Source organism: Hoplias malabaricus, chromosome X1 (assembly GCF_029633855.1).
Source record: "Hoplias malabaricus isolate fHopMal1 chromosome X1, fHopMal1.hap1, whole genome shotgun sequence".
NCBI lineage: Eukaryota > Metazoa > Chordata > Actinopteri > Characiformes > Erythrinidae > Hoplias > Hoplias malabaricus.
The window spans coordinates 13,358,563-13,374,695 of NC_089818.1; the positions used below are offsets into that span (position 1 = coordinate 13,358,563).

The following is a 16,133-nucleotide window of genomic DNA, read 5'->3' on the forward strand; positions in this document are numbered from 1 at the left end:
TGATACCTAGCTATATGTTACCATTGAGCCGAATAAAATACATGCTCTTTGCTCCCTGACTACCTGCCTATCTGGAATTAATGGATGAGCAACATTTTTTTAAACAAATGAGGATAAGACAGAAATCTCTTAGTTGGCCCCAAAGCCAAACAAGATGCCCTCTCCAAAAGACCAGCAGATCTGAATCAGCAGTGCAAAGGATAAATATCCAGCCAGAGTGTAATTTTAGATTCTGATTAAAATTTTAAAACCATTCATTAGTAAAGTGATGAAAACAGCTTTTATTTCAAGTAGACTGGACTACTGTAATTCTCTGTTTAATGGTCCTGTTTACTGGGGGGTCTTGCAAAACATAATTGGTGGGCAAGTCTTTGAACACATTTAGAAAGCTAGAAATGTAATCTGTGACTGATTTGAGAGGGGATGCCAGTTCAAATCAGGGACTGCATACTTTGAAGAACGCATTTATAGGTTGACTACATCATAGGAGTGTGATTATGCTGTCCCATTTCCAAGACTCATTCATATGTGGCCAACAAATGCATTCAGAATAGGTTAAATTTAAGCAGAATACCTCAACCTTAAGATTAGGAATATTTGTTTAAAAGGTTTGTATTGACCAGTATCAATACTACACCATGTTCACTGAGGAGAGGTTAGACACAAATGCAAGACCAGGATGCAAAGTGTTACAGATGAGATGTGTATTTATTAACAGAATGATATGACCCTCCACTGATTGTTTGTATCTCAGTACAAAATACAGACCTTGCAAATATGGAGGAAATACGGAAGAAATAAATGGGAGGAAAAAAAATAATTAAACTGAAATTAAAGAAAGAAAAAAATTTAAGAGTATAAAATTTGCAGCTGCCGTGCGGAGAGCAGTGAGAGCAGTTTCTCATACAGCTCCATCCCTGGAGCAGAGAAGCTACATAGAGAGAGACATGTCTCCAGCATTTCCATTTCTGTGAGCAGAATAACCGAAGGGAGAGAGTTGTCTCTCCTGCACACGGTCAGTCCATCGAGTTGTGCTATGGGTATATCAAGGCTGCCATTACTTTACTGCAGAATACCACTGATGGAGCAAGACATGTACAGGTGATCTATGGCATCCAATAAGGATGTTTAGACTCCATGACATCATTGATGAACAGCCCCCTTATTATCATATAAGAGCAAGGAAAAAACAAAAGAAAATGAATAATTAAAAAATATATAAATATTTATAAAAATATAAGAATAAATAATAACATTAATAAAACAAGAGAAAAAATAATAAAGATTTTATAACAGTAAATATATAACAAAATGAAAAATTAATGAGTCAGTAGAGAGAGAAAGTAAATTAAATACACATGTTGGTGAACAGACGTTTTAATTTATGTAAGGTTTTATTTATCATTTTCAAATTTGTTTTTATACTTATTATTATGGAGGAAATTGAGTCTTATATTCATTTATTATTTACTTTAATTTAGTTTGTCAGGTTTGGTCCTCCATATATTAGAGCAACAAAAACAATATGCATAAACAACTACAATAGAAACATTTCACATTTTCTTTTACTGTGGACAAGTTTTTCCATTTAAATTTTCTTTCTCGTCTGTTTGTATAAGAAAGTTTGTTCAAATCTTCACTACACAGGCAGACAATCTTCATGTGCATGTGTTTTTTCAAGTGTCTCTCTTATCTTATCTCTTTCTGTCTCTCTCTCCTGCACAGCGCATCTGATGACACCTGCACAGCTCACTGGGAGTTAGCTTTTGGCTCGACATCTTGGATCTTTGGGAGTCCGTTAATTTTCTGTAAAACATGCATGATGCAGCACTTTGTTTAGTAATGATATACTTCAAGCATATTCAACTGGAAATAAACAATGTATCAATACTTGACAGTATATAAGCCTTAAATCTGTATATTAGCGCTCTTAGCCACAATGCTAATCCAGGCAAGGACACTTATAGGCCCGCTAACAACCAGCTAACAACTAAACATGTATACACACGGCATATGCTCTAGACCTTTTCCTTTTTCACTTTCACAATTTAAATGTCTTTCAACATAAATATTGCCACATAAACATTTATTTAGCAAGTATCTAAACTCACCAGAGATTTCCTTCACAAAATAACCGATTGAGGGCAAAAAGAAATATTAAAAAACAATTTTATATATGTATATACACAGGTGCTGGTCATAAAATTAGAATATCATGAAAAAGTGGATTTATTTCAGTAATTCCACTCAAAATGTGAAACTTGTATATTTGTAGATTGTAGTTTCCTAACCCAGTGATTTTCTAGTGTATACCGGTATAAAATGCATGGTTAGAACCCCTCAAGGTAAAAATAATATACAGTATTAATCTAATACAAGCAGGTTAAGAAAATGAAAGGGGGGTGAAAATGAAGGTTCAGTCCAGACAACAACAGAAGTGAAAATAAGAGATTTAACAGTCAACAGGTTCCTCTCCCTCTATTTTCAGCAGACATGTGCGTATCAGCACCTGAGTAACAGCGTAATGCTTGCAGTTGGTGGACAGACAAATGGAAAATGACAAAATAATTTTACAAATTAGAATATTTGTACATTCGAAGTGTATGATATATGACTTAAACTTAAACTACTACCCCTATAAATATACTTAAATTGTATTAAAAGGGTAGCCAAAAACATATGACTAGTACACTCAGTATATATTAAGTATAATTTAATAAAATTTAAAATACTTATTAATAGTGATTTAGTACACGTTAGTGGTTCCAAAATAACATATTTTAAGTACACTTTTATTTCTGCAAAGGATAGTATATTTGATTTTGGGAGTGTGTTAGAAAGCAGTCCAAGAAATTAATGTTTCTTCCTGTAATGATCCACTGATGGATAAATGACCTCAGCCCCATACACCCACTTTAGAGATGAATACTGTTCACTTACTTGACTCCTCCTTCTTCCCGCATCTCCTTAGTGCTGAAGTTTGTGTGGCATCTGCCTCCGTTCCAGTTTCCAGTGACTGGTTTGGGGTCAAACGAAGCCACGACGCCAAAGTCTTCACACACTCGCTGGAGGATGAATCGAGCCACCCACAGGTGATCTCCCATCTCGATCCCCACACAGGGTCCCACCTGGAACTCCCACTGAGAGAAAGAGCAGCAGACGAGCACTGAACTCATGCCCTGCTAAACTATTCTTACCAAGTGATGTGTGCAGTCTAGTCAGTATTCAAAACGTTATTAAAATATTGCTGTGAGAACTTTCTCTGAATAAAAATATTTTAAATAAGTAAAATTGTCCAGAAATAGACTAAATAATCTTGCAATGTTCTTGTAAAATTAAACATCTATCAGGACTATTTTAAGGTGACTTTACTAAACTAGTGATCAGTTTTGTAACCACTTAGTACACACCTGCAGCTGAACTAAATAATGACAATCAGCTGAGGTCTTACAGCTCTTCTCTTCATTAACTGATTTATTGATTAATGTTTTCTAGTGAGTTCAGCTGGTGGTCTGTACCTGAGCAGGCATGGACTCTGCATTTGTGCCTGAGATCTTCACTCCAGCGTACAGACACGCTTGATAGTGGGCTTCTACGATGTCTCTGCCATATGCTTTAGGGGGGAACAGTACAGTTACACAGGGATTCAGGACTTGGCTAAACTGCTGTAAGTGTGATTATGCTGCTAGGGATTGTGATTTTAAAGTGTGCTGGAATACAAAAAGACAAAAATGACAACAGTTTAAAGATTGGCCTGCATTAAGATCAAAAACAGCTGATGTAGACAGAGCTGAATAACTTTAATAATGAAAAGTAAGCTGAACATTTGGCTTGGGCTGCAATATTAACCCTATTCAACATCATAACATTTACTGCCAATTTAAAAGAGAACATTTTAAGTATATTGTCTTATTAAGTATCAGATACTAAATCGAAGCCTCAAACTCAATAAGACAATGTGATGGTCCTTTTAAATAAGGGGAAGAAAAGAAATCCCTGCTTTCACATACTCTCCACCCAGATTATGTAATCCTGGAGGGTCGGGCTGAGATACGATGACATGGTCCATAACAGACATCACAATTCTGAGTCACCAACACAACTGCAAAGGCCATTGTACTTAGAAACACTCAGAATCCCCAGTGCCCACACCCTACACCTAAATTAACACAGGGTGCAACAGCAGTAGAGCAGAATATGAAGTCCTACTAAAACACATGAATATGCAGTGATTCTGACCTTGTGGTCCAGGAAAGCCATTGGAGGGCCACCCAAACGGATGTCCGTCTGTGCCCAGGATGGTGTACTCCTGCTTCATCCTGAACCAAGTGCTCTGGCCCGCCACCATCTTCAATAGCTTATTACACGTTAAACAATGATTGTTTTCTGATCAGAAGGAGAGGAGGGAAGGGAATGAACAATATTTAAACCCAAACCTATAATACTTTCACTGTGATATTCCTGATCCTAGTGTTAGCAGTCAGTACTGAAATATCAGAGTTTTGCTCACGACTGTGCTCGTGTGTGCAAGCTCAAAGCATGGCAAGTTGCATATTCAGAAAAATCATGTTCTTATTTACCTGCAGGTTTGCGGTTGTATTTTAGCACTTCACACAGGACTAGTTTGTTGGGGTCTTTGCGGAAAGGGTCTCTGAACATGGCAGAGGGAGTCAGGTACATTTCTTTTTTGTCGAAGACATTCCATTCTGGGAGTTCTAGACAAGGAGGGGTGTAAAGGGTAGAAGTTAATCAAAGTCAAACTGGTCTATAGGCGATATTCAGTGACTTACAGCACCTTTTTCAAATTCTCTTCCAAAATAAACTCAGTTCCACCTTAAGTAACAATTAAGTCAGTGTGACCCACCTATGGAGCAACATCCTCATCTCTTTTAATGCTTTTCAATGTTAAGAGGTCTCTCCAGCACAAACAGAATGGAGAGATACAAATATTCTCTGAATTTTATAAAAATTGCATTGGATTACAATTGTGAACATTGCCTTTAAACCTTATATTTAATGGAAATTTTTGGGAAAAATACTTGCCCATGATTAATTTGATGCCACCAACACAATTCAAAATATGGGACACAGGCATGTTTACCACCGTGTTGCATTAGTTCCGGTCTCCATTATAAAAAGTTTTTTTTTTTTTTTTGTATTGTTTTTTTTCACAAAGCACAAATTGTTTTCTGTGGGTGACAGGTCTGGACTGGTTTTGCTCCTGGACTCCTTACTAAAGGGCCCTGCTGTGGTAACCCATGCAGAATGTGGATTGGCCTCATCTTACTGAAATAAACAAGGCCTTCCCAGAAAATGTTGCCTTGTTTTCTCAATGGCAGCATATTGCTCCAAACTCTGGATATATTGTTCAGCATTAACGGTACCTTTACATATATGCAAATCACACACAACTTGTGACATGCGGTTGTTTCACAATTTACTCGTAAGATCTTTCACAGAGTGGCAAACCACTCTCCATCATGATTTGACAGCTGGTCAATGAGTGTATTTAACATATTATACTACTCACTATGAAGGGTAATATAGTCAGAAAGAGGTATACAGATAAAAATATAAATGGAGAGGTCACTGCATCCAGTACCAGTGCAGGGTGTCAATAGTTTAGCATCTACTAGAAAGCATAAAATTGCAACAGTTTCAATAATATGCATTCCTTGTGTGTGTGTGTGTGTGTGTGTGTGTGTGTGAGAGAGAGAGAGAGAGAGACAAAGAGAGAGAGGTGATAGCTAGTAAGACATGCACCCCGCGTCTTCATATTTAAGCAAAGCAAACCTCCTTACCATCAATGCTTTTTGGCTCAGAGTCCAGGGTTCTGGTCTTACATCTCAGCCCTTCTCCTGTTCCATCAATCCAGATGTACATGGCCTGGACTTTATCCCCTTGAGAAAGCTCCATATACCAGCGCTTGACCAGTTTATTCAACTGGGAACTGGCCGACCTCGCCATGTTTATTACTATGTAACACCTAAGAGGGAAAGACAGAAATGGTGAGACAGAAACAGATTATGAAAGAGCTGATTCACTGCAAATAAATTTTGCATGTACCTATTATATAAGTGCAATCTATCTAACTCATGCAGGGTGGCACATGAGCTGCACGGTGGCGCAACAGGGTCCTGGGTTTGTGGGTTTGAGCCCCTCTCAGGTGACTGTTAACTGTATTGCTTGTGTGTCATCTACATGCTCCAGTTTCCTCCCACTATCCAAAATCACACACTAGTAGGTGAATTGTCCATGCAAAAATGTTTACTGCTGTGAGGGTGTGAGTGAATATGTGAGTGTATGGCCCTGTGCTGGACTGGCACCCTGTGTTGGGTGTGATCCTGCCTTGTATCCAACGATAAAAACTACTGGGAAACAAAAAATGTGTGAAATTCAGGTTCCTGTCATTATTATGTTTTGAAAGAAATTATAATGAGAAGAGATTAGAGTTTGTTCTTGGCTGTTGGTCTAACATCTCTCTGCAAGAATATTAACACAAAACAGCAAGGGAACAACCTAGAATAAAATGTATTATTTGGATATTATTTAGATTTCCTGTTCACCCTTAAATTGTGCTGCAATTGCATTCTATCACCTATAGATGACACGAGGACGTGATGTTCATATTATGAGGCTAAATATTGCACTTTTGGCTTTATTTTTAAGGGCATTACCTCAAAATTATTTGATACTAAATGTTATTGTTGATAAATTATGCCTCGAATTTGTTAGTTATATTGTGAGTAGTCCCCTTTTCAAAAATGTGGAAAGCATTAAATAAACAAGGAAAACAAGGCACTTATTTGGTTCTAGTAAAATAATTGGTCACATTGTTCAAATGACTGGATCTCAGCTCTTCTAGGTATCAGCAGGTCAAGGCAAGTTGCTGCGCTTTAAGTTAATTTGTTAAATACTCAGCTGCATTGAATTTTCAACAAAATCATGACGATGCAACATGAAGGAAAATCATTGAAATGTATCTTTAAGGCTGAAAATAGTTTGCATTAGAAGAGAAAGGCACATACCATCAATAAACATTACATGCACAAAAAATGAATGACAAAAAAGAAGGAATTTTAAGAGAAATAAAAAGAACACTGAAACTGTACCTGGAGAGCAGTGAGAACTAGAAGAATGAAAGCAGGACTGACGGGTCCAGATTTGTTCAAGTTAATTTGGTGTTTAATGCTGCTTCATCCTCTGAGCTAAGATGAGAAATTCACTGATTTATATTATTACTGGAACAATGATGTGCTCTGTTAGACCAGAGGGTGTGGCCTAATACATGCACACAACCCTCATTGGTGAAGTCAAGTCAAGTCAAGTCAAGTTTTATTGTCAATTCTGCATATGTACAGGACATACAAAGGATTGAAATTACGTTACTCTCCTCTCCAAGCTGCAGTAGCATTTAACAAAAATAGACTAAATTCAACTAAACTAAGTACATATATATATAAATATATACTAAATATATGAAAGTGAACAAACAGAAGACAAGTGCAGGACATACGATACAAGCAGCTCACTGATAGACATACATGAGACAATGGGACGCTGACTGAAGACAATAACTTGATTTGGAGGTAGGATAATGGATGTACAAGTGTAAACAATAGTGCAAGATAATCGTAATAGAAGGAGGTAGGACACTGGATGTACAAGGCAGTGTAAACAATAGTGCAAGATAATAGTATAACAATTAAATAAAGTGAAAAAGTGCATACCGGTTCTATTGAAGAGTCACAGGCTGTTCACAAGTGGTTTACAGTTGAAAAGATTTTTTTTTTTTTTTTTACTGAATAAAAACAGGAATAATGATAAACAGGGATGAAATATAATTTAATTAAAGATCAATTTTGCCTGACTCTGAAACACAAGTGGGTTTTTACATTTCAACATATTGTTTTGTGCTCAGATTGTGCTTTCAGATTTAATTAAACTTGAGAACATTTGGATTTTGGACATAGTTGCATTTAATAAAATTCTCTACAGGGAGCAAATGGAAACATAGTGTCTGTATATTTATTGAGATTAACCTCCTGTGGGAGTTTAATTAATAAGTAATCTATTTAAACACTTACATACATTCTGTACTCTTAATACACACATATACCTTATATCCATATACACACCCATACATTTTTTATGAACATATACACACACTCCATATATGCCCTATACCTCATTTAAAGAGAAAATTATAGATGTAATTGTGATGTAATATGTGTGTGTGTGCTGCTCTGAGGATGGTGTGTGAGCCTGCTGTAAGTAGCAGGTTGTGTGGTGAGAAGCCTCACCCAAGGCTAAGAGACACTGGGAGTGGAGGAATAGTTTCTAGAACAAGGGGGGGGGGGATTTCAAGGCCTGTCCTGGGCCTGTGATTGTTCCTTTTTAAAAATATAGGTTAAATCTGGGTTTGGAAATAATGGTAAAGCATTGGGACAACAGTCACTGATTACGCAAATTATGACGTGACAGATAACCAAAGAATACAATGTGATTAAATGTAAGGTTTAGGAAGCAGTGTTGTTTCATGATCTAACAATAATCTGTGTTTGTGATGGTGCTTAGTGTTAGTGTGTGTGTGTGTGTGTGTGGTGTTTAGTCTTGTTAACAGTCTTATTTAGTGTTTAGTCTTGTTTCTGTGTAATCAATGAATAGTTTTTTAAATGAATCCCTGCATGTCTCGTTATTTTATGATTAAAGATAGATGTAATTTAATTTGTAATTTAATACAGTTACACTTTCAGTACCAGGAAGACACACTATTAAATGAGATAAAACTTTAAAATGCTGGAAATTATACATTAAGTACCAGGAAAGTACACCCCAAATGTGCAGGAAATATATTGTAAATACCATAAAATTACACTTCAAAACACTGGCTGTATTATAAATTGTTACCAACATAATATACAGTATTTAATCTAACCCAAGCCAGTTAAGATAATGAAAGAAGGAGGGAAATAAGGAGGTTCAGTCCAGACAACGACAGAAGTGAAAGACAGATTCAAAGTGCGAGTTTTAACAGTCCACAGGTTCCTCTCCCTCTTCATTCAGCAGACATGTGCGTATCAGCACCTGAGTGACAGCGTAAGGGTCGCAGTTGGCGGACGGAAGATGGTCCTCGAAGTATCCTTTCTTCTCCTGGCCCACAGAGCGAGGGATGCGGATGCTAGCACCGTGGTTGGCCACACCGGCAGAGAACTTGTGGATGTTGGGGGTACTGATGCGGCCAGACGCCAAGCATTATCCACACTCTCCTTTAGGGTCGTAGGCTCTGATGTGATAACTGTGTCTCTTCCCCAGCTTCTCACTGTATCTGAGGAAAGAAATATCAGCACATTAATCATTTTATTAAACCACAACATTCAATGTTCCTTCTGCTTGATCAGCAGTGTTTGTTCAGTTTGGTGAATCCCAACAATGTCCTATGCTGATTGTGAATTGTAAAATTATTCAGAAAAATGTGATGAGGGGGGTGGCATGGTGGCACAGCAGGTAGTGTCGCAGTCACACAGCTCCAGGACTACGGTCTATGAAGAGTTTGGTGTGTTCTCACTGTGTCTGAGTGGGTTCCCTCCAGGTGCTCCAGTTTCCTCCCACGGTCCTAATACAGACTCAAAAAGTGTCCATAGGTGTGTGTGTGTGTTCAGGGTCATGGTGGGTCCAGAGCCTACCTTGAATCATTGGGTGCAAGGTGGGAATACACCCTGGAGGGGGCGCCAGTCCTTCAGAGGGCAACACACACTCACACATTCACTCACCCACTCACACCTACATACACTTTTGAGTCACCAATTCACCTACCAACATGTGTTTTTGGACTGTGGGAGGAAACCGGAGCACCCGGAGGAAAACCACGCGGACACACTAACTCCTCACAGACAGTTACCCAGAGCAGGAATCGAACAGGAAGGTCCATGGAGCTTTGTGACTGTGACACTACCTTCTGCGCCACCATGCTGCCCTAAAGGATCCTTAAATTCTTGAAATCATTCCTGTGGGTTAGTGGTTCTCAGAATTTTTCTATCAATCCCCACCTCAGAAAAAGGGGAATTTCCATCCCCCCACCTGTACCATATTGCCCCAAAAAATGGTAATGAAATACACATGCATGTTTATCATCATCCTCATCATCTTTTAAGCTTATCCATTTCAGGGTCATGGTGGCAACATGGCAAGCAAAGAAGCCCAGACTTCTCTGTCCCCAGGTATCCTCAGGTGCTCCCAGGCCAGCCAGGAGATATAATCCCTCCAGTGTGTCCTGGTTCTACCCTCGGGTCTCCTTCCAGTTGGATATGCCTGGTATACCTCCATTGGGAGGCGTCCAGGAGGCATACTTACCAGATGCCAGGACCACCTCAACGGACTCCTCTTAACGCAAAGGAGCAGCGATTCTACTCCAAGCTCCTCCCTAGTCACTGGGATCCTCACCTGATCACAGCTCTCTTTTCACCAAGATGGTCTGGTACAGTGACCGCTTTACTGCAGATGCTGCACCTAACCTACAGTCAACCTCATGATTGCTCTTCACATCACTCGTGAACAAGAACCCAAGATACTAGTTCTCACTCGCTACCTGATGGGAGGATGGCATCTGTTTCTGGGAAATAACCCTAACCTCAGACTTGGAGGTGCTGATCCACATACCGACCGCTTCACACTTGACTAAAAACTCAAGTGCTCAAGTGAATGTTGGAGGCCTCCATGCGAAGAAGCCAGAAGAACAATATCGTCTGCAAACAGCAGAAATGCCAACTCCAGAGATGCTTGATGGAAGCCTCGGCACCCTCTCCATGAATATCAGGAACAGGAGTGGAGACAAGGTACAACCCTGTCTCAATGCCCACATTGAACAAGCTTGAGTTACTGCCGAGGATGCGAACACAACTCAAATTCTGACAGTACAAGGATTGTACAGCTCGCTGGAGCAACCCTGGCACCCCATACTCACAAAGCACCTCTCACAGAATCTCTCGGGGAACACGGCCATATACCTTGTCCAAATCCACAAAGCATGTGTAGAGTGGAGTAGCAAACTCCCCCGCCCCCTCAATCATGTGTGAAAAAGTAAAGAGTTGGTCCATAGTTCCACTGCCAGGACGAAATCCGCATTCCCAAGGTCCATGAAATATTGTAGAGGTGTGTCTTCCAAGACGACGGCCTGACAGTACTGAGTACCTTCAGTAACTCTAGGTGAATCTCATCCACTCCTGGGGCTTTGCCACTGCAAAGCTTTTCAACCACCTCAGTGACTTAAGCCAAGGAAATGGAATCTGACACCACAGACATTTCTCACCCTACCTCCGGTTCAGAAGGCGTGTCCAGGAGTTCCTCAAAGAGCTCTTTCCAACGCCCAACAATACACTCAGTCAAATTCAGAGTTTCACCATCCTTACTGAGCACAGCTTGGACAGTGTCCCCCCACCCTCTCCTGAGCTGTTGGATTGTTTTCCAGAACCTCTTTGAGGCCACCCAAAAATTATTCTCCATGGCTTCTCCAAACTCCTCCCATGCTCTGGATTTTGCTTCTGCAACTGCCACAGCTGCAGCCTTTTTTGCCTGCCTCTCTTTACCCGAGTGTCCAAAACATATGGTCATAGATCAGAAGACACGACCACAAGGGTGATCATTGCCCTTTGGCCTAAAGTACTCTGGTACCAAATACACTTATGAGCCACCTTGTGTTCGAACATTGTGTCCATTATGGACAAACCATGACTAGAACAAGTCCAATAACATCACACCACTCGGGTTCAGATCAGGCAGGCCGTTCCTCCTAATCACTCCTCTCCAGGATTGCCAACGTAAGCACTGAAGTTCCCAAGCAAAACAATAAAGTCAGTGCATGGAATCCTCTCTAGAACTCCACTCACTATCTCCAAGAAAGCCAAATACTCTGAGCTTGGTGCATATGCACACACAACAGTCAAAGTTTTCCTCTCTGTAAGCCAGAGCCGCATTGAGGCGACCTTCTCATTAATTGGGACAAACTACAAATATACAAACGCCAGGACTTGTGAGTATTCCCACACCTGCCTGGCACCTCTCACCCTGTGCAACTCCTAAGTAGGAGAGAGACCAAACCCTATCGAGGAGGTTGGTTCCAAAGCCCTCGCCATGGGACACTACCACCAGGCCTGGCTCCAGAGGTAGGTCCTGGTAACACTCTCCCGGGCAGTGTACACTTAGTTTTAAACATTTTGCATTTTTAGACTGTGGGAGGAAACCGAAGCACCTGGAGGAAACCCACGCGGACACAGGGAGAACACACCAAACTCCTCGCAGACAGTCACCCAGAGTGGGACTTGAACCCACAACCTCCAAGTCCCTGGAGCTGTGTGACTGCAACTTTACCTTCTGTAAAAAATTCAAATACTAATATTAAACAGTGCTTCAGTTTCTCACATTTCAATCTATGCAAATAGGAGCAAAGGCAGGTGAAAGGACATAGAAATGAGTTTGATATTGGTGGGAGACATATTTGCTGAGTCAAAGCCCATACCCAACATGTTAGATAACTATAAGCTGATTCCTATGTAGATAAGGCAGTAAGATACTGCATTTATAATGATGTGCATTTGAGTACATTAACGTTAGAGCGTGAGGCTGTGTCCCAAATAACACACAGTGGAACTTTACATACTACGCTACAGAGAGCAGCCGTCATTTTTATCTGTTGTGCTCTTTTTACTGACCTCAAGCCCTGAGCTGGTAAAAACTAACTTTATAAACCAGATGAGGGGAATCAGAGGCCAATGAAGCTAATGATTGGAGCAGCTCTATACTTGAAAAGGCGCCTTAAGGCTTATTTAAGACCCACCTTGTCTGACGCACTGCAAAATCTCTGTGGTGCATTTTCAAAATAAAGGTTTATGAAAAATTGTTTGGGGGTTTCCAGACAAGCTATATTTTTCTGGTCTCCTATCTATTGTTCTTTTAACATGTTTAAGGGCTATTAATGGATCCATTGTGAGTGGGTGCTTTTTATTGATTGAAGCTTGATTAAGCTTTATTGGCAAAATAGAAAGGCATAAAAATGCTAATTTCTTCTGAAATTGCCCTCAGCCTTATGCTTAGCAGCTTGCAGGGATTGTTTTACCCTCATATGTTTGACCATATGAGGGTAACTGGCAGGTGATAAGAGAATAAAAGGGCAATGAAAACAGGAAATCTGATGGAGGCTCTCGCTGTGTTTTGATGACAGAAAAACTATGGCTGCCCACATTGTGACTGACACATTTGTGGTGGTATTCTCTTAGATTTTCTGCAAATTTGTGAGGAATATTATTTCTTCTTCCACACCTGATGAGAATGTAACAGTAGAAGAACTCTGAGTATGCAGCCAATATATTGGGCAAATTTGGTATTAAGTTGGCATTTGGGTTTTCATTCACTTTTGTTGCCACAGGTAACCCACAGAATAAAATCAAGCACCTAATCTCTTACAAAAGAGGGTTCCTTCAGTGTTCTTTAGTAAAGGCAAAGTTTCTTCTGTACTTAGAACCACAAGTTCTGTATAGAACTAGTTGCATGGATCATTACTGTGTGTTCTTTGATATGTGGGCCTCACCAGTCATCATGGGCAGAAGAGTTTGTGTCAAGAAAAGGATTATAAAGGACTGCACAGCTACACTTTTCATGAGTAAAATGTGCACTACACCTTGTGAACAAACCAACTCTGTTGATGATCTGCTGAATAGTCTTCAAAAATTGTCAGTGTTATGGAAGAGATTGCGCCAGTTAAAGTGAAGGCTACATCTTGAAAACAGAAAGCACCATGAAGAAATGCTTCTGTTGTTCAAATCCAAAAGAGGGAATGTCACAAGGCAGAGTGCAGATGGCGTAAACAAAGTCTTTCTTCATATTCACAAAGAAATCTACAAAGATACACTTCATGAATACAACAAGATAATATGCAAAACACGACAATCCTATTTCTCTAGCATCATCAACAATAACATTAACAACAACAAAATCCTCTTCACCGTGGTCGACAGACTTACTAACTCACCCACACCAATGGCCCCTGAATTAGTAACAACTGAAAGATGTAATGAGTTTGCATTCTAAAATCCACTAAAAACACTAAAATCCAGAATATTAGACAAGCGATTAGTACATCCATATCCAACAATGAGTCTGTACCCTCTCCATTACCTCAAAAAAACACCTTAGTTAAAATGTCAGAGTTCAGTACTGTTAATAATGAAATTTTAATTAACACAGTTAGTCATCTCAAACCATCCACTTGCAGTCTCCACACACTACCAACCAAATTTTTTATGAGTGTGTTTCACACTATAGCACCAGACATACTTCACATTGTAAACACCTCACTCATGTCGGGGGTCTTTCCGAGCTCACGAAAAACTGCAGTTGTAAAGCCTCTTCTAAAAAATTTCTAATTTACTGTTCACTGACAAAATCATTGAGAAAATAATTTTCAGGCAAATCACTAGTTTCTTGTCCATAAACAGTAGCCTAGACAAATTTCAGTCCTGGTTCCGGTCAAATCACAGCACTGAGACTGCTCTAATCAAGGTAATTAATAACATGCGCTTAAATACGGAGGCTGGAAAGGTATCTCTTCTATTACTTCTTGACCTCAGTGCTGCCTTTGAGATCATTGACAACTCACTCCTGAATACCTTCAAGATACTATTTCCTATTATGAGCCTCCACGTTTACTCAGATCACAGAATACTGTTTTTTTAATTGTTCCCAGAATTCAGAAGGCCTCAGCTCAGGGAAGAGCCTTTTCTTATAAAGCCCCCCAACTCTGGAATGATCTTCTAGAAAATGTTCGGGACTCAGACACAGTCGCAATCTTCAAATCTAGGCTAAAAACTCATTTGTTTAGTTTATCTTTTGGTAATGCTTCCCCATAGATAAAGGCGGGGGGTCCATGGACACAGGGAATTATAGTAAACTGAGACGCTGGTGTTGTCGTCGCGCCGCTTCACGCAATCACTCACGTTTGTTCGACGATGGAGTGTAGGGATACGAGTGTTTCAGGATGCTCCCGTGTCTTTGTGTCCTTCTGGTTCTCTCCTTTTAGTTAAAGCTGTCATAGTCAGATCTGCTGGAGTCATTAGCCACACTCTGTAAATGTTCACATTTTCTGCTTTACAAACACCAAGCAGTTTTTCCTTGCCACTGTCGCCCCTGGCTTGCTCACTTGGGTTTTTTTTACATTTTGTGTCAAAACTTTGTCTTACTTGAATTCTGTGAAGCTGCTTTGTGACAACATCAGTTGTAAAAAGCACTATACAAAAAAATTTGATTTGATTTTAGAAGATTCTTACAGATAGACTCACAAACTGGGTTGGACTCTCAGGAACAGTCCTGAAGTGGTTTCTTACCTGGAAGGCAGGAACTACTTTGAAATAGGAAATAATATTTCAGAGAACATGCCAGTGGCCTGTGGTGTCCCCCAGGGTTCTATTCTCAGTCCACTTTTGTTTAATTTATATATGCTTTCTCTTGGCCAGATTCTACAAGACTATGGGCTGTCCTATCACAGCTATGAAGATGACACTCAGATTTACATGGCCATGTCCCCTAACGACTCTGGCCCAGTTGACTCATTAAGCAAGTGCCTTGAACACATCACTAACTGGATGGGACACAACTTTCTGCAGCTGAATAAACATAAAAATGAGAGTATACTATTTGGGAACAGCACTGAAAGACAAAGATTGGTGGCATATCTGGACTCGAGAGCCCTCAAATCTAAAGAACTGCCTTGCAACCTTGGTGTATTAATGGACTCAGATCTCAGTTTTAGTCTCATATTAAAGCGGTCACTAGATCAGCATTTTACCATCTTAAGAACATCAGTAAAATTAGAGATTTTCTGACAAAACCAGACCTGGAGAAACTTATCCATGCTTTTATTTCTAGCAGGGTTGATTACTGTAATGGGCTCTTAGCTGGACTTCCAAAAAAGATATTAAACAGCTTCAGCTGATTCAAACTGCAGCTGCCAGAGTTCTCACTAGGAGCAAAAGAAGAGACATCATCACCCCATCATCAAATCCTTACATTGGACACCAGTCTGTTACAGAATAGACTTTTAGGTTTTATTACTGGTCTATAAATGTCTAAATGGTACAGGACCA

General features: G+C 39.8%; 1 protein-coding gene across 1 annotated transcript; it reads right to left on the reverse strand.

Annotated features, from left to right (window-relative positions):
• Positions 1-1,674: 1,674 nt before the first annotated feature.
• LOC136675577 (glutamine synthetase-like) lies at positions 1,675-7,195 on the reverse strand. The gene is made up of 8 exons (XM_066652199.1): positions 7,113-7,195; positions 5,802-5,986; positions 4,581-4,715; positions 4,240-4,386; positions 3,940-3,967; positions 3,519-3,618; positions 2,941-3,140; positions 1,675-1,806 (listed from the first exon to the last, which is right to left on the reverse strand). The coding sequence occupies exons 2-8, from the start codon at positions 5,965-5,967 to the stop codon at positions 1,695-1,697; spliced, it is 888 nt and encodes a 295-aa protein (XP_066508296.1). The 5' UTR covers positions 5,968-5,986; positions 7,113-7,195; the 3' UTR covers positions 1,675-1,694.
• Between the last annotated feature and the right edge of the window lie 8,938 nt (positions 7,196-16,133).